Here is a 17,500-nt window from a genome sequence, read left to right as displayed (position 1 = left end):
TTTTGGATGTATAATGAGTATCGTATTTTTCGGACTATAAGACGCACCGGAGTATAAGACGCATGAAGGTTTCGAAGAGGCAAATTAAAAAAAAAAATTTGCATTCTGCAAACCTCCCAAAAATGGCCCATTTTTTGCAAAAATAGGCCCATTTTTTTTCCAAGAAAAGGGCATGAATAGCCTTTAGGAGACTTGTAGCGTTCCTGGGGGGGGGGGGGGGGCAAAAACAAGCAAAAAATGCTCCATTTTTTTTGCAAAAACAGGCCTGTTCTTTGTAAAAAAAAAAAAGAGCATTAGGAAGCTTATAGATTTCTCCTGGGGGCTGGGGGGGGGCAAAATTGAGCAAAGAACGGGCCAATGTTTGCTCATTTCTGCCCTCCATAGCCCCTAGAGCTGTCTGAAAGCCTCCTAAAGGCTATGCACAGCTGTTTCAGGAGGCAAAAAATGCTGCATTCAGTGTATAAGACGTACCCAGATTTTCAGCCTCTTTTTGAGGGGAAAAAGGTGCATCTTATACTCCGAAAAATACGGTAGTTTGGATGTATAACTAAGTAGTTCATGTATAATGAACTTCTTGATGTGTTAAAAAAATGCACGTGAAACGCTAAAGGGTAGAGAATAAGTGGAAATGCAGAGGGAACACTTAGAACGAGGGGGAGGAGAAAAGGAGATAGAAAAGGGACTGAATGAAGAACAAGAAGATACTCCAGAAGAAAAAGAGTTTGAAAAAGAAAAATACACAGATGATTGTATTGGGATTTACAATGACCCATCAAAAGGAGGCAAGGGGGAAGTGGCCTCCAAGAAGGGGAAATGAAACAGCAAAGGTGGGAATCATGGGCAAAGACTGAGGGGGGGGGAACTGGGGAAAGTGACTAAAACAATAGAATTAAAAGGGAGAAAAAAGATTGGGAAGGAAAAATACAGAAACGACAACAAGAAAGACAAAGAAAAAGCTAGGCGAATGGATGGAAAGAAGAGACTATGAAAGAAGTGGAGTTCCTGAGAGATTAAGAGAAAATGGTGGAAAGAAGGAAAGAAGGAAAAGGAGATACTAGGAGAATAGAATGAAATAATATAGAGAATATGACGTGAGTGAAATCGATTAATACCATTAATTGTGGATAATTGACTAAGTGAAATGTTTACTATATAAAATTTAATTTGAGGATAGAGCAGTGGTGGGGTCCGGCAGGTACGGACCGGTACGGACCGATACAGACCAGGACGGATCGGTATGGACCGATACGGACTGGTATGGAGTGATACAGACCAGGAGGGACCGGTATGGACCAGTACAGACCGGTACAGACCGGTATGGACTGATACAGACTGTTACGGACCAATACGGACTGGTACGAACCGATACAGACCAGGATGGACCGATCCCGACTGGTATGGACCGATACAGACCAGGACGGACCGATCCCGACTGGTACGGACTGATACAGACCAGGACGGATCGGTATGGACCGGTACAGACCAGTATGGACCGATACAGACTGGTACGGACCGATCCCGACTGGTACGGACTGATACAGACCAGGACGGACCGGTATGGACCGGTACGGACTGGTACAGACCGATACAGACCAGGACGGACCAGGACGGACTGGGACAGACCAGGACGGATGGACCGGTAGTAACCAGGAGCAGCTGACAGTGTACCGGAATGGTGGCTGGTTTGGCCCACCCACCAGCCCGCGTTCAATACCTGTTTTTAAAGCAACCGGCCAATTGCACACTCGGACACAGCGTCCGGCGCCTGCACGACCTCCGACAAGCAGCCAGGTGTCCCAGGGGCGGTGGAGTTTGCATACGTGAACAGTCCCTGTGAGCAGCGTACCGGTAGCGACGGGGAGAGGAACCCACCGCTGGGATATATGTTAGCGATAGTAAAACAGAATAATGGATGGAAATGATACGTTGAATTTGATTAACGTGGAGGGGCAAATAACGATATTGTTTACAGAAGAAATTAAAATTAAGTGGGAAAATACAGAAAGAAATCGGAGAAGCTGTAAAGGGAGGAAACCCAGACAACACTTCATTCATAAAAGAGGTTAAACTCTGTAACAAAAGTTTTTTTAAAAAAGTTTGTTTCATAAAAAAAATAAAGTTCATTCCGCCTCGCAAACGAGCCAGAGTCTTTCCCGTCCCGTCGCGAAACCTACTTGCGTTTGGCGTTTTCATGGAAGATGGCCGCTTTGATGCAGGAGAATTTGACATTGGTCTCCAGCTCCTCAAACGAGTTGACGTCTAGACAATACGGCACTCCCGGAGCAAACTCTTTCCACCTAAAGCAGCCAAGGTTAGTGGTGTGGAGAACCGGAAGATCCCAAGGAGTAGGGCAAAAAAGTCAAGATGGTGGCCGTATTGCCCCGCCCCTTTTTGAAAACGTGGCCTTTGACGGCAGAATCGTGGCGTTTGGGGGGTTTTTTGTGTGTGTGTTTGTTTGACGCCTCTCTGTAGAATTGCCCTAACATTTCACAGGAGATTTTTCTGAGCTTATTCTGCCATTTCTTTCCTTAAAAAGCCGTTTTTTGGAATAGTTCTCCTCTTGTGTCAGCTGTTAGGGTTTTTGGTGAGCAACATCAAAAAAACAACTGTACCACAATGAGAAAGGGATCATTCTTGGCCAACACACACACACACACAACCCTAAAACCAACAAACAGAAAAGGACACAGGCAGTCCTCAACTTACAACAGCTCGCTTAGGGACCACTCGGAGTTACAAGGGCACTGAAAAAAAGGGACTTATGACCATTTTTCACACTTACCACCTTTGGAGCATTCCCATGAATATGTGATCAAATTTCAGTTGCATGGCCACTGATTCATACTTATGACGGTCACAGTGAACCCGGAGAGGCATGATTCCCTTTTGCGACCTTCCGACAAGCAAAGTCAAGGGGGAAGTTGGATTCACTTAATGACCAAGTGACTAATTTAGCGATGAGCAATTCATTAAATGAAGCGGATGTAGCGATTCGCTTAACAAACGTGGCGAGAAAGGTCGTAAAATGGGACAAAACTCACTTCAGAAATGTCTCACTGAGCGACATTAATTTGGGGCTCAATGGCCCCAAAGTCGTAAGTCGAGAATTGCCTGAATTGTCCTTAAATTGCACCCACCGGTAGATATCCTGTCTCTGCTGAAGTTCTTCTTTCCGATGTTGTTGCAACCTTGGCCGAGAATCCATGGCTGGTGTCTTCGCTGCGGGGAGAGTAACCAAGTTGGAAGTTAGCCAGAGGAACCAGCTGCCTCCTCATGAGATCCCTCAAAGTAGATCCTGGAGATCCTAACTAGTGAAATTCACTGGGTGATCTTTTCTAAGAACACTGTCCGTTGGGAGCTCGATAAATTTGCAGTGCAGATAAATCCTCAACGTACAACTTAGGATCAATTTTTCACACTTACGACCAGCATCTCTATGGTCACGCGATCCAAATACAGATGCTTGGCAACTATTAGTGATGGTCGCAGTGTCCCGGGGTCCTGTGATCCCCTTTTGTGTCCTTCTGAAAGCAATGGGAAAGCCAGATCCACTTAACCATGTTATGAACTTACCGTATTTTTCGGAGTATAAGAAGCACCTTTTTTCCCTCAAAAAAGAGGGTGAAAATCCTGATGCATCTTATACACTGAATACAGCATTTTTGGCCTCCTGAAACCCTGCCCCCTTTGCAAAAATGGCCATGCATAGCCTTTAGGAGGCTCCCAGAATGCTCCTGGGGGCTGGGGAGGGCAAAAATGAGTGAAAAACGGCTCAATTTTTGCTCATTCCCCCCCCCAGACCCCCAGCAGCACTCTACAAAATTCCTAAAGGCTATGCATGTCCTTTTTTTGACAAAATGCGGCCCAGTTTTGGGAAATCTGCAGAGTAAAAAAACTTTTTTTAAAATTTGCCTCTTCAAAATGTTGGTGCGTCTTATACTCCTGTGCATCTTATACTCTGAAAAATATGGTAACTGCAGGGATTCTGTCAGGGTATGCACAGTGTGACTATGTCGGACAACCCAGGAGCAAATACAGTAAACAGAGGTTCAAAATTTAAATAGTGGTTTTATCTATAAAGAATATATACATACAAGTACTTTAGTCAGACCTCAAACAATCAGCAATCAGCAATTACAGCAGGGAAGCACATATGGAGAGAGAGATACACCCCAACAGGGCCTCTTCTTATTACAGGCTCTTAAAGTGATATCAGCCCAAAAACCTTGCTGACTCATTCCCAGCATTACATCATCGTAGCACTTAAATCATTACCCTGACAAGATTCGCTTAGAGAATCCAGACAAGAAAGGTCATAAAATGGAGCTGAACTCACTGAACAAAATGTCTTGTTTAGCAACAGAAGTGTTGGGCTCAATGGCGGTTGTAATGCGAGGATTACCTTTGATGAGTGTTGATGGGAACCAGAAAACCACAATTTATCTTTTTCCCCCTTGAGTAGACCTACTTACCAGTTCCTTCTCTGAGCTCTAGTGGCCAGGAGTCCTCTATCCACTGGTAGCAAGGGAAGTTGTAGGTCACCTCTTCAGCCGACATCACCGTGACAAAATCGCAATACCAGCGGTCCGGTTTATCGTCCCTCAAAACCTCTTTCTGGAGACGGAGGAGAACGATCTCCCCCAGGTGACGTTCACAAGTGATTTCGTATTCGGTCTCCTGCCGTCGACAGACACATCCGGAAAGGCGCCATGGGAAATAAAAGAAGGTTTCATGAGTCTGAGGAACCTCAACAGGTTCTGTAGGCGACCTTCCCGCCAGTTCTATTCACCCTTCCATTCTCTGCTAAGCTTGGAGAAATCGGATGGTGGGGAACGACCGATTTTGGCTCTGGTGAGGAGCAGGGGTGGGATCCTGTCGGTTTAACCACCAGTTCAGTGATCAGGTGTTTCACGCTGCACAGTTTTACCAAAAGTTACCTTCCACATTACTTCTTGGGGAGAAACCCAGCTGAGGCGCAACAATCTGCTCTTCCACGCTAATCAGCTCAGAGGATATAGGTAAGTAAAGCGCAATTGGGCCCATCTGATCGTCAAAGCAAACCAGTTCACCCAAACCGGTACAAACCGACTGAATCCTCACCCCTGGAACTGAGGAGAAATGAACTTTGGGAATGAAGTGTGGATTTCAACTCCCAGAATTCTCCTACTTTTACAATAAACAGAGTTGGAAGGGACCTTGGAGATCTTCTAGTCCAACTTCTCCAGACAGCAAAGTCTGGGGTTTTAAGTCCCCAAGGTTGGGAAACAGAATCACAGAGTCATTTTTTGCAATCGAGTTCCATGGAGTTGAGTTTACTCCAAAGTGAGCATATAGAGGCTTGCGAGTTTAACACGGGGAGGATATTGGGTCTCTTGGTGCCTCAAAATTGAGTCCTGTTGCAAGGAATAGGACAGGACAGGACAGAAGAGTAGAGGAGCGGAGTGGAGTTGAGTCGAGTCCAATAGAGTAGAGTGAAGTAGAGTAGAGAATAGAATAGAATTTAGAATAGAATTTAGAATAGAATTTAGAATAGAATTTAGAATAGAATTTAGAATAGAATTTAGAATAGAATTTAGAATAGAATTTAGAATAGAATTTAGAATAGAATAGAATTTAGAATAAAATTTAGATTAGAATGGGGTAGAATTTAGAATAGAATTTAGAATGCAATAGAATTTAGAATAGAATTTAGAATAGAATAGAATAGAATTTAGAATAGAATTTAGAATAGAATAGGGTAGAGGAATAGGATAGAATAGAATTTAGAATGCAATAGAATTTAGAATAGAATTTAGAATAGAATAGAATAGAATTTAGAATAGAATTTAGAATAGAATAGGGTAGAGGAATAGAATAGAATAGAATTTAGAAGAGAATAACAGAGTTAGAAGGGACCTTGGAGGTCTTCTAGTCCAACCCCCTCTCCGCCCGCCGTTCAAGCAGGAAACCCTACACCGCTTCAGACAAATGCTTGTCTAATCTCTTCTTAAAAACTTCCCATGTCAGAGCATTCACAACTTCTGGAGGCAAGTTGTTCCCCTTATTAATTGTTAATTGTTTCTAATTGCCGAAGCCCATAGCATCTCTCTCTCCCTCCCTCCCTCCCTCCTTCCCTCCCTCCTCCTGCCCCCCCCTCTCTCCCTGCACACACACACACACGAGGTAAAAAGTGAGCAGATCTCAACTTTTGAAGGCATCTACGATCGGATCCATCAACCCACCATGTCTCCGCGGAAACTAGGACTCCGGGTGCCCAGCGTGGTTTTCGGACTCTCGCCTTCGGTGCCCACCAAGGTGACAGAAGTTGAATCAAAGGTGCCCAAATCGCAAGCGTTGCCCGTCGCAACTCGCACCTTGTACGCGGCCATGATGGAGATCGGCCTTCTTGCAGGATGGCCTTCTGTCCCGTCCCCCTCCCAAGGATGGAGACTATGAAACGTGTCAAGAGTTTCCCTGCTTATAAGACTATCGTTCTCCCAGCCCAGCCCCACCCCACCACCCTGTAAAGCTCCCCTCCCATCCCAGAAATAATAACTGACTGTCAGATCGACGTTATCTTGAGTGACAGTTACGCAAAGGCTAAAGAAAGAGGAACTACATTTGCACGGGTGACAAGGGCAGCTCGTTGGAGGAGAAGGGAGGGGGCTCCTCCAAATCCCCTCCCGTCCCCATATGGCACCCTCTTAAAGGACATGTCGAAACCACAAAAATCCAGTGGGAAGTCCCGTCTAGGCATTTGACCACCGAAGAGACAATTTGGAGATATTGCAGGGATGCTGAAGGATCTGCCTTCAAAGGTCTGGAAAATAACGTGTGTGTGGCCGGTTCCCGTTTCGATGTTATCTGGAGCAGATTTCCTGTTCTCCTTCCCGTTTTTCCCTACACCTGTAGCTGGTTTTATTACACTGGGAAACAGTTTCTCGCCTACAGGAAGCTGGGTGGAATGAAGAGATGTCTCATGTTTTGATGCTTGGTGGGTTTTTTGCAGATGTTTCATTACTAAACTGGGTAATATCATCAGTGCTATGTAGAAAGGGGTTGCCGGAGGTGTTGGGGGGATTGTGGGCCCTTGGTGTCCTCAGAGCTTAGTTGTCTTCCTACAGACATTTCATGACCCAATTAGGTAACACTATCAGTGCTAGAGGAGGAGAAGGTGGAAAAAAGGAGGAGGAGGAGGAGGAGGAGGAGGAGGAGGAGGAGGAGGAGGAGGAGGAGGAGGAGGAGGAGGAATAAGAATGTGAGGTTATCGATGCTCTCTGAGTTTGGTGGTTTTCTTGCAGACGTTTCATGACCCCACCAGATAACATCATCAGTGCCAGAAGGGAAGATTTAAAGACAGAGAAAAGGAGGAGAAGGAGGAGAAGGAGGAGGAGGAGAAGGAGGAATAGGAATGTGAGGTCATTGATGCTCTCTGAGCTTCGTGGTTTTCTTGCAGATGTTTCATGACCCAACTAGGTAACATTATCAGTGCTAGAAGGGAGTGGGGTTTGGAAGGAAGAGGAGGAGGAGGAGGAGGAGGAGGAGGAGGAGGAGGAGGAGGAGGAGGAGGAAGAAGAAGAAGAAGAAGAAGAAGAAGAAGAAGAAGAAGAAGAAGAAGAAGAAGAAGAAGAAGAAGAAGAAGAAGAAGAAGAAGAAGAAGAAGAAGAAGAAGAAGAAGAAGAAGAAAAGGACTGAGGGGTCCTTGGTGCTCTCTGACCTTGGTTGGTTTCTTGCAGACATTTCACGACCCAACTAGGTAACATCATCAGGGCCAAGGAATGACATTTGCTCTTAATTTATATTCTAGTGGCTGGCCTTGTCAATGTTGGCGGGAGCGATCTTAGAGGTTCTTTGGTCAGGCTGTTTACTGTTGGCTTGTTGGGCAACCCTTCGATTGTTAATCAGGGAATTAATCTATGCTGATCTGGGGGTTGATTGCTGGAGGGGGGGGCAGATATTTCAGTCTTTGTGTTCTCGTTTTGATTTGTTGGTTGTCTCGTTTGCACACTAGGTGGATGTTGTTCGCGTCTTTGGTGTCTCTTGCCAGAATTCTGAACGGTTGGGCTTCCAAAGTATGGAAGGTCAAGCATTGGGGGTGGGGGGTGTCCACTTTTTGGTGTTACCAGTTGGCACGTGTCTAGTAGGACCTCCACACAATCCATAGGACTTCTCGCGGACAACTTCACACACTTACCCCTCCCTTCCCTTTAGCCTCACCCCGAATCCTCTCGTGATCCGTTTTATCCCCTCCAACTGAAAGCAATCACAACGGCAGCCCGACAGTTTTGCAAAATATATATTTTAAAATCAATCAAACAGACCAAAACGAGGGGTCGTCAATCTTAAATACTCAAAAGAACCATTGGGATCCGTTCCCCACCGAAAAGAAAACACCGGGAGTCACACACAAAAACGACCCGTTGTTCGAAAAGCTCAATAAATCACCTGCCAGCGGGTGTCGCACCTTAGCGGTTATGACACATTATTTCGAGGGACAGGGAGCCGCAGGAGAGGGATGGAAGAGCCACATGTGGCTCCGGAGGGCGCCGGTTGCTGACCCCTGGACCATAAATGACGTTTATGAAAATGAACATTTTTTGCCCGCGGGACAATATTCGAGATCTGGATTTTGGGCAGGGGGACAATAGAAAAATAGGGGTTTCCATTAGCAAAATATTCACTAAGCTCCTTTTCCCCGTCAAGAAAATATAATCTTATATCTCTGTATCTTTATATTTAAATGCCAATAGAGCGAACGTTAAAATTCGGACGCAGAATTAATTTAGCCGTAACGTTGAAACGATGGGCCCAATCGGGAGACTCCGAATAATTAAATTTCAGGTCATTTTGTAGCGTTTTAGCTAAAGATCACATTCTGTTTTTCATCCTCTGGGATGACAGAATGGTCTTCCCTACTCTCACAGCCAGTGGGGAATTCTGGGAGTTGAAATCCAGACATCGTGAAAGTGACGAGTTCGAAAACCACTGCGAGAACTGGATTACAGAATTGAAAAATTCAAAGTCGGCTTGGGAAATTTTGGGAAAGACCCGATGCCTTTGTAAAGCTTCCTTGGTTTGGTATACAACCAAGTTTTGTGGTTGAAGTTTTGTGGACTTCAACTCCCAGAATCCCCCCAGGCTGGCTGGGGGAATTCTGGGAGTTGAAGTCCACATGGCTTAACGTGACCAAAATGAAGAAACACTGCAAACAATGATTAGTTACTTCAAAATGCTATATTTAAACACCATTATTTTTCCAGAAGGAAGTTTTGAGGCAACCCATTTCCCCAAATTCGGATCCCCAAATTCATCCTTGTCTCTCATCCTCAAGTGGATTTTTTTTTAAAAAAATACACAAGATTTAACACAATTTCTCCTCAAAATAGCTAAAACGAACGTTCTTGGATTGTAGAGCAGTTGGGCCTGGTCCAAATTCTCTACTTCTCTACTTTATATTGTCCTCTCTATCGCTGCTTTTGAGGTGGAGATAAATTAAATTAAATTCAGACTCCTGGATCAGAAGAGAAAACAAATTCTTTAAGAAAAAGCCCTTTTTGTATATAAATTGTCACAAATATTCTTTTGAGGGAACGCCGATATCTAACGGTTGGCCGTCGGAAGTCCAAACGTCATTGGTGTCCACGAATATTGTCTCATTCGCCGTACAGTCTCCATCCCAGCTTCACCTCTGCATGGATTTGGTTTCTTCTAGAAAATCAGAAGACAATCAACAAGCTCTTCTTGAAGCTCTCCTTCTGTTGCCTTGGGTTGTGTCCACAAAGCCCTCCAAGACCAGTCCCAGCTGGATTATCTCACCACGATTTCTCTGAAATCATTGTCTTCCATTTTGGTTTTAGGCCTTTCTCTCCACTTGATCTCTTTGCTACGGAAATAATTAACGATATTATGGAATCCCGATGTCCATCTTCACCAAAAGCCAGACCAATGGGAAGTCAAGAACGACTGCCATTCCTGGCTTGGCCAAAGTCCCACCATGTTCCTTGGCTCTGCTCTAAAGACTTCAAATGAGGAGGATCAAGTTGGCTGAGATCCCACAGTGTGCGTCTCACCGTTTGTCACCATGGTGAGTAAGAAGTCCAAGACACAGCCGAAGTCCCATCACACAGACTAGAAGTTCGAAAGTAGCAGAAGATACGGATGGGAAAGGATGCATCCCTTTGGATTATTATGGGATGGTTCCCTGCTCAGGTGTGGATTCATCCTCTTGCCCAGAGGCCTTCAGCAGAAAACTCCTGAGAGTTGGTTGACCTGGTTAAAGAAGAGCAATGAAGAGTTATATATAAGAGTTATATATAATATATAAACTAGTATAGATCGAAATAGATCTATACTAGTCTCCCTTTATTTATTTATCAGTACAAATACAACACACACACACACACACATATACATACATACATACATACATACATACATACATACATACATATATATATATATATATATATATATATATATATATATATATATATGTTTTCGTAGATTTTCACGGATGTAGGTATGCTGGTTTTGTTGTATTCGGGTCTTTTCCCGTGTAAAGTTGAGATTGTCTTTGCAACGTTTCGGCAGGATCACACCTGCCATCTTCAAGCGTGGGCTCAAAATGTGGGCTTAAAATGGGAATGGAGCTGCCGTCTTTCTGTAAGTCTTGGTGGGAGGGGGATGGGGTGCTGGCTTTGTTTCAGTAAGTGGAATGATTGGTTGTGTGGTTGTATCATGATTGGTAGATTGGTGCTGATTGGTGCAGGCTGCGTGTGCATTGTTGTTTTGTATTGTAACGGCTTGGGTGGTGGGTGGTGTTCGCTTGTTGGCTAGGGCTGGTTTCCAGATGTTTGGTAGGCGGGAGGTATCATCACGTTTGTTCATGCTGTGGGGGTGTTTCTCTATTTCGATGGCTTCCATGATTATTCTCTTGTGGAGGTGTTCTGTTTTGGAGATTAACCTGGCTCCTTCAAAGTTGATTTGCTTAAAGCCTTAAAGCTACAGGCCTTAAAGCTACAGGATATGAAATCAACTTTGAAGGAGCCAGGTTAATCTCCAAAACAGAACACCTCCACAAGAGAATAATCATGGAAGCTGATAACCTGGCATTGCCCACATATTTATTTATAGGGGGCAAAATATCCAGACCAAACATAATTTCTAACGTTGGATTTTCCCCCCTGACCAGAGGGAGTTCCCTTGTAGAGTACCGTGGAGCTGTCACCATGGCAACTTCACTGCTCTGCACAGTATAATTCATTTTACAGCAGTACGGTAGAAGCCATTTGAAGGCACAACAGGCTGTATCTTAACAGAACACACACCCCGAGGGTTTTTTGGGGTGTCTTACCCCCTTACAATTTCCAGAGAGTAAGTACCAAGTTTAGTTGAGATTGCTCGAGGCGTTCCAGAGTTATGCTGGAACACACACACACTCTCTCACACACACACACAGAGAGCCATTTTAACATATATAAATAATGTAACGTAACGTAACAATATAGAGACTTCATGACACTTTGCTTCATTTTGAAGCAAGGACTAACGAATGCAGCCAGTTCAACGTTGATCCCATCCTGGTCTCACCTCCATCCCAACTGGCTTCATGCAACGGTCTCCTTCCCAGGTTACATTTTGTGTCCCGGACGAGCTTTCTGTAACTTCTCCTTCCGATCCAGAGGAATTTCATCCATGCTGATTCCGTGGCTGCTCGCCCTGAAGGAAAAAAGAGGAAACTCACGGAAGGCCTGGGCCAGAAAGAAGCAGGAGCAGGCTGGGGAAGGGCTTGGAGGGCGAAACCTTCTAGAGCAGGGGTCTCCAAAATTTAAGCCTGGTAGACTTCAACTCCCAGAATTCCTCAGCCATCTTCTTTTTCCCCACTTTGCTGAAGTGAAGATATATTACGTTTACTGCATACCCACCATCTACTAAGAAAGTTACCCTACGTGGCTGGCTGGGGAATTCTGGGAGTTGAAGTCCACACGTCTTAAAATTGCCAAAATTAGACACTCCTGATTTAAGACGTGTGGACTTGAACTTCCAGAATTCCCCAGCCATCTCCTTTTCCCCCCACTTTGTTGAAGTCAAGATATATTACACTTACTGCATACCCACCATCTATTAAGAAAGTTACCCTACGTGGCTGGCTGGGGAATTCTGGGAGTTGAAGTCCACCAGTCTTAAAGTTGTCAAAATTGGAGACCCCTGATTCCAGAGAACATTTCAAGAAAGCCGTGAGTTTAGCCCTGGGGAAACAACATCCTGTGCCAAAGGCGGTGCCCTCTTACCCCGGCTTCAGGTCTGGGGGAGTAGGAATAGGTTTGGTAAAGCCGTCGCGACCGATGAGCCAGTAAGTATCTTCCGTGCCTTTTCCCTAAAGAGGAAGTGAGATGCATCAGATCAAAGTAAAATTAGTCATTTCTCAAAAGTTTGCCCACGGATTTGCAGGCCCTTTCCTTAATTTTTTTTCGTTCCTTTTTGCGATGGCTGTGAAAGTTGGACCCTAAGGAAGGCTGAGCGCCAAAGAATGGAGGCCTTTGAACTCTGGTGCTGGAGAAGACTCCTGCATTGAGTCCCTTGGACTGCAAGGCCATCCAACCGGTCAGTCCTAGAGGAGATCAAGCCGGACTGCTCTTTAGAAGGCCAGATCCTGAAGAGGAAACTCAAATGTTTTGGCCACCTAATGAGAAAGAAGGACTCCTTGGAGAAGAGCCTCATGCTGGGAACGATGGAGGGCAGAAGAAGAAGGGGACGACAGAGAAGGAGGTGGCTGGATGGAGTCCGTGAAGCAGTTGACGTGAGCTTCAATGGACTCCAGAGGATGGTAGAGGACAGGAAGGCATGGAGGAACATTGTCCATGGGGTTGCGATGGATTGGACATAACTAACCAGTAGAAGAAGACATTTGTAGCCCAGGGTTACAACGGCCTTAAAAACGACCTGAAAACGGCCTTAAAAACAACCCGAAATTGCTCCCCACCACCACCAAAAATGGGCAAAAATGCCAAACAAAAACAGGTATGCCCGCACCGGATAGATGCCCTTCAGGTTTCCAGCAATCACGCATACATGTTCCAGTTTCAGCACTTGGTGCTGAAAAGCTTCGCCATCGCTGTCTTAGCTGCTTGCTTTTGTGTTTGGGTCTGATAACACAATATGTTCCTTTGCAATTTTGCAACTCATCTTTTTTCTCACTCTCTCTCTTTCACTTTCTCTGCCCGAGCTATGGCTTAATTTCCGAATACAATTTTGCGATACCTTCAACTCCGTTTTCCCCCGTAAGTCGAGCTTGTACCCTTCTTTGAGGGCCTGCAGGATCTCCACCGTCCGCAGGTTGACGTGGATTCGATAAGCTGCAAAAACGACACAACAGCGACGCGTGGAAAAACACACCGAGTTTGAAGCGCCCCCACAAACCAAACCAACCTCGACGGGTTTTTTGGGGGAAAACCCCAACTGCCAGGGTGGTACGAGGTGGATCAGCAAAGCATTAAAAGAAGGAATAAGGGTAGAGTTCAGCCATCATTCAAATGAGGTTAGATCTGACGGTCTGTCAGGTTTCCCAAAGATGCCCTAATTGATTCATGAGCCTCGAGCCAAGTCTCAAAAGAGAACCAGTCATTTATTAGGAACACCATTTCGGCAATACCGTATTGCAGTCCGATCCGACCCTCGTTTGAATGATGGCTGAAGTTTACTACCCCTGTTCCTCCCCTCCCTTCAGTCTGTGTCATAAATCACATTCTCCAATGAGGTGCACCCCTTCCAAGCCTGCTGCGGTAATCTGAGATCCAGCTCTAGCCGAAGGTATGCGTGGAATGCCCCTTTCCTCACCATGGCAACTTTGTGAGTTGACACAGGCCTTCAATTGGGCGGTCACAGAAGTGTTCAAAGTAGCTACTTCATTGTTCGCTGCCTATAGTAGAAGAATCTTCCCAGAACTTTTGCCTGGGAGAAATCTACTCTGTTTCCCTGAAAATAAGACCTCCCTGGATAATTAGCCCAATCGGGCTTTGGAGCGCATGCGCTGAAATAAGCCCTCCCCCGAAAATAAGCCCTCCCCCCCAAAAAATTTTAACACAGCAGCAGCCGTGAGGTGACCACGCTCGCCGCCTCCTGCACCTCAAAAATAATAAGACCTCCCCGGAAATAAGGCTAAGGGCTTATTTTTGGGGGGGGCAAAAGAAAATAATGTTGTATTTTTTGGGAAAACACGGTAGGTAAGACCTAGAATGTAGAATAATTTTGTTGTCATTTTGAATATACGCTAATCGGAGTACATTAAAATGAAAATTCGTTGCATACAATTCCCCAGGGGTCAGCACCCCCAACTACATAAACATGACAGAATAAAGAAATAAATAAATAAATACAAAACTATGTATATGCCCACATATATTGTATGGTGCAGAGAGAGAACATAGTTTAGTTTGGATATACACATGTAAATGGTGAGAAAAACTAATATTGTGAGTTTACCAGGCGGACGACACAAGGAACAAAGCTGATACACAATCAGGAGTCCTGATAGAAATACTCCGAAGCCCCCTCCCAGAGGGGAGCAACGGACAGACCATAAAGTGGGTATGTGGGGTCTCTAAGGGCTTCAACCTCTAAGCCCACAGCGCTTATAAACAGCATCCCGAATAACGGGAAGCGAGCTTCCTATAATCTTCTCTGCTGTCCTCACCACTCTCTGTAGGGGCTTTCTATCAGAACCAGTAATTTTTTAAAAATTAGATTTCACCACTGCCACAACGCAAGGATGAATTACTCACGAAGGCCGGTGGACTCCATCCGCGAGGCAGTGTTGACTGTATCCCCGAAGAGACAGTAGCGTGGCATCGTCAGTCCCACCACACCAGCCACACAGGGCCCTGTCAAGGATATCGGACAAATTCAGTTCTGAAAGGTCAGGAGCGGGTTCCAACCAGTATTCGGCATGACGTCCCATTTTTAAGGAAGGGGAAGGCAGGGAGCCACCGAAAAGGGACGCCCTTCAACCTTGCCGTGCCCTACCGGAGTGCAGGCCGATGCGTATCCGGACGGGGACATCGGGCATATGACGCATCTTGAAAGTGCCCACTGCACTGAGGATATCGAGGGACATGTTGGCGATCTCGCCCGCGTGCCGTTTCCCGTTCCGTTTTGGCAGCCCGGACGCCACCATGTAGGCATCGCCGATGGTCTCCACCTGTCAATCAGAGGAGGAGCGGTGAAAACAGCCCAAAAAAGGGGTGAAATTCAGCAGGTTCTGACCGGTTCTGGACAATCAGTAGTGGAAATTCTGAGTAGTTTGGAGAACTGGCAAATACCACCTCTGGCTGGCCCCAGGAGTGGGGAAGGAATGGGGATTTTGCAGTATCCTTCCCCTGGAGTGGGGAGGGAATGGGGATTTTGCAGTATCCTTCCCCTGGAGTGGGGAGGGCGTGGGGATTTTGCAGTATCCTTCCCCTGGAGTGGGGAAGGAATGGGGATTTTGCAGTATCCTTCCCCTGGAGTGGCGAGGGTGTGGGGATTTTGCAGTTTCCTTCCCCTGGAGTGGGGAGGGAATGGGGATTTTGCAGTATCCTTCCCCTGGAGTGAGGAGGGAATGGGGATTTTGCAGTATCCTTCCCCTGGAATGGGGAGGGAATGGGGATTTTGCAGTATCCTTCCCCTGGAGTGAGGAGGGAATGGGGATTTTGCAGTATCCTTCCCCTGGATTGGGGAGGGAATGGGGATTTTGCAGTATCCTTCCCCTGGAGTGAGGAGGGAATGGAGATTTTGCAGTATCCTTCCCCTGCCACGCCCACCAAGCCACGTCCACAGAACTGGAAGTAAAAAAAATGGAATTTCACCACTGGCCAAAAGGTCTCGGGGAAAGGGGCACTTGGCTTAGCTCCGGAAGCGAAGCGAGGAAGGGAGGAATCGAGCATTTGCAGTCCAATCATGCTGCAGATGCAGAATGAACCCAGATGTTGGCATTTGGTGCAAAAAATCCGGGGTGAATTAGTGACTTTCCAGAAACTGCATTAGAAACTCGTTGAGCCATGAGTTGAAAGCTGAGGGTAGCCGTTCTCCTGATTAATTGTTCTCACTGTTGGGAAATTTCTCCTTATACAAATGCCACACACAGAATACTTTATTTGTCAGAGAGAAGTTCCTCCGAGGATGGGCTCCAGCACAAGTCAGAAAGCTGGGAAGATAAAACCTCCCATCCCGGTGACCGACCCAGATTAGACTCTGCAATATTATTAGAAGTGGTATTCAGCCGCTTCGGAACGGTTTCCCCGAACCGATAGCGTAAATTGTGGGTCGACCCGTCCCAGCTCTATGACGTCCTTTATAGGCACGTTTTCAAGCCTAAGCGTATGCGTGGAAGGCTGAATGCATGCGTGGAAGGCTGAATGCATACGTGGGAGGCTGAATGCATGCGTGGGAGGCTGAATGCATGCGTGGGAGGCTGAATGCATGCGTGGGAGGCTGAATGCATGCGTGGGAGGCTGAATGCATGCGTGGAAGGCTGAATGCATGCGTGGAAGGCTGAATGCATGCGTGGACAGAGGCGCATTTGAGCAAAGCGTGCCCTCACATGCGCTCACATGTGCAAACTGGTAGGGAAAGTAAGTGAATACCGCCCCCTGTATCCCAGGACATGAAGTTTTGCCTTCATCCGTAAACTATCTTCCGCCCATAACATAAAAGATGGCTGATATCTCCCTTCACCTTATACACGTCATGGGAGCCGATGATGGCGTCGAAGAGGGTGTACAGGTCGTTGAGCAGGTCAACCACCTCAATGGGGTCGCTCATGGCCGAGATGGTGGTGAAGCCCACGATGTCGCTGAAATATAAGGTCACCTCTTCGAAATATTCGGGTTCCACCGGGGCACCTGTCTTCAGGGCCTCGGCCACAGAACTGAAGGGATTGGAAGCAGAGAAAGGTCAGTTCGAGGCAGCGGATCAGCCTTGAAAATGCCAAAGAAATGCTAGGCGGTGTTGCAAAAAAAAGATTGCACTCTGGCAACCTAGCGGCTTCCAAAATTGTTCGGTTAGAGGAATTCTTAGCCAGTATATTGATTGCATCTTTTAACAGATTAACGTTAAATTAAGCTAAGCTATGTTAAATTAAGTTACAAATTAAGTTTAAAGTTAAGTTAAAAGTTCAATTAAAAGTTCAATTAAAAGTTCAATTAAAAGTCCAGTTAAAAGTTAAGTTAAAAGTTCAATTAAACGTTCAGTTAAAAGTTCAGTCAAAAGTTCAATTAAAAGTTCAGTTAAAAGTTCAATTAAAAGTTCAGTTAAAAGTTCTATTAAAAGTTCAGTTAAAAGTTCAATTAAAAGTTCAGTTAAAAGTTCAGTTAAAAGTTCAATTAAAAGTTCATAAACGTTAAGTTAAAAGTTAAATTAAAAGTTAAGTTAAAAGTTAAATTATAAGTTCAGTTAAAAGTTCAGTTAAAAGTTCAGTTAAAAGTTCAATTAAAAGTTCATAAAAGTTAAGTTAAAAGTTAAATTAAAAGTTCAGTTAAAAGTTCAG

At 45.4% G+C, this 17,500-nt stretch overlaps 2 protein-coding genes across 2 annotated transcripts in view; both read right to left on the bottom strand.

The window, feature by feature from the left end:
* The window catches only part of LOC309381419 (polyunsaturated fatty acid lipoxygenase ALOX15B-like), a 19,077-nt gene extending 12,680 nt beyond the window's left edge, over positions 1-6,397 (bottom strand). The window contains exons 1-4 of the mRNA XM_081932383.1: positions 6,222-6,397; positions 4,473-4,677; positions 3,138-3,219; positions 2,175-2,297 (exon numbers count right to left, since the gene is read on the bottom strand). Of these exons, the coding sequence (XP_081788509.1) occupies positions 2,175-2,297; positions 3,138-3,219; positions 4,473-4,677; positions 6,222-6,368 (557 nt within the window). The 5' untranslated portion in view covers positions 6,369-6,397. The remainder of the gene's footprint in view (positions 1-2,174; positions 2,298-3,137; positions 3,220-4,472; positions 4,678-6,221) is intronic.
* A 2,882-nt stretch (positions 6,398-9,279) lies between these two features.
* Positions 9,280-17,500, bottom strand: part of LOC309381829 (retinal guanylyl cyclase 1-like) — a gene marked incomplete at its 5' end in the record, with an annotated part of 33,671 nt that continues 25,450 nt past the window's right edge. The window contains 7 exons of the mRNA XM_081933113.1: positions 9,280-10,248; positions 11,569-11,697; positions 12,270-12,355; positions 13,240-13,334; positions 14,760-14,858; positions 15,001-15,175; positions 16,690-16,882. Coding sequence (XP_081789239.1) covers positions 11,610-11,697; positions 12,270-12,355; positions 13,240-13,334; positions 14,760-14,858; positions 15,001-15,175; positions 16,690-16,882 — 736 coding nt within the window. The 3' untranslated portion in view covers positions 9,280-10,248; positions 11,569-11,609. The remainder of the gene's footprint in view (positions 10,249-11,568; positions 11,698-12,269; positions 12,356-13,239; positions 13,335-14,759; positions 14,859-15,000; positions 15,176-16,689; positions 16,883-17,500) is intronic.

Source organism: Natrix helvetica, assembly GCF_964273705.1.
Source record: "Natrix helvetica genome assembly, chromosome: Z".
NCBI lineage: Eukaryota > Metazoa > Chordata > Lepidosauria > Squamata > Natricidae > Natrix > Natrix helvetica.
The sequence above is the reverse complement of the archived record's forward strand: the minus strand, read 5'-3'. Positions and strand labels throughout refer to the sequence as shown.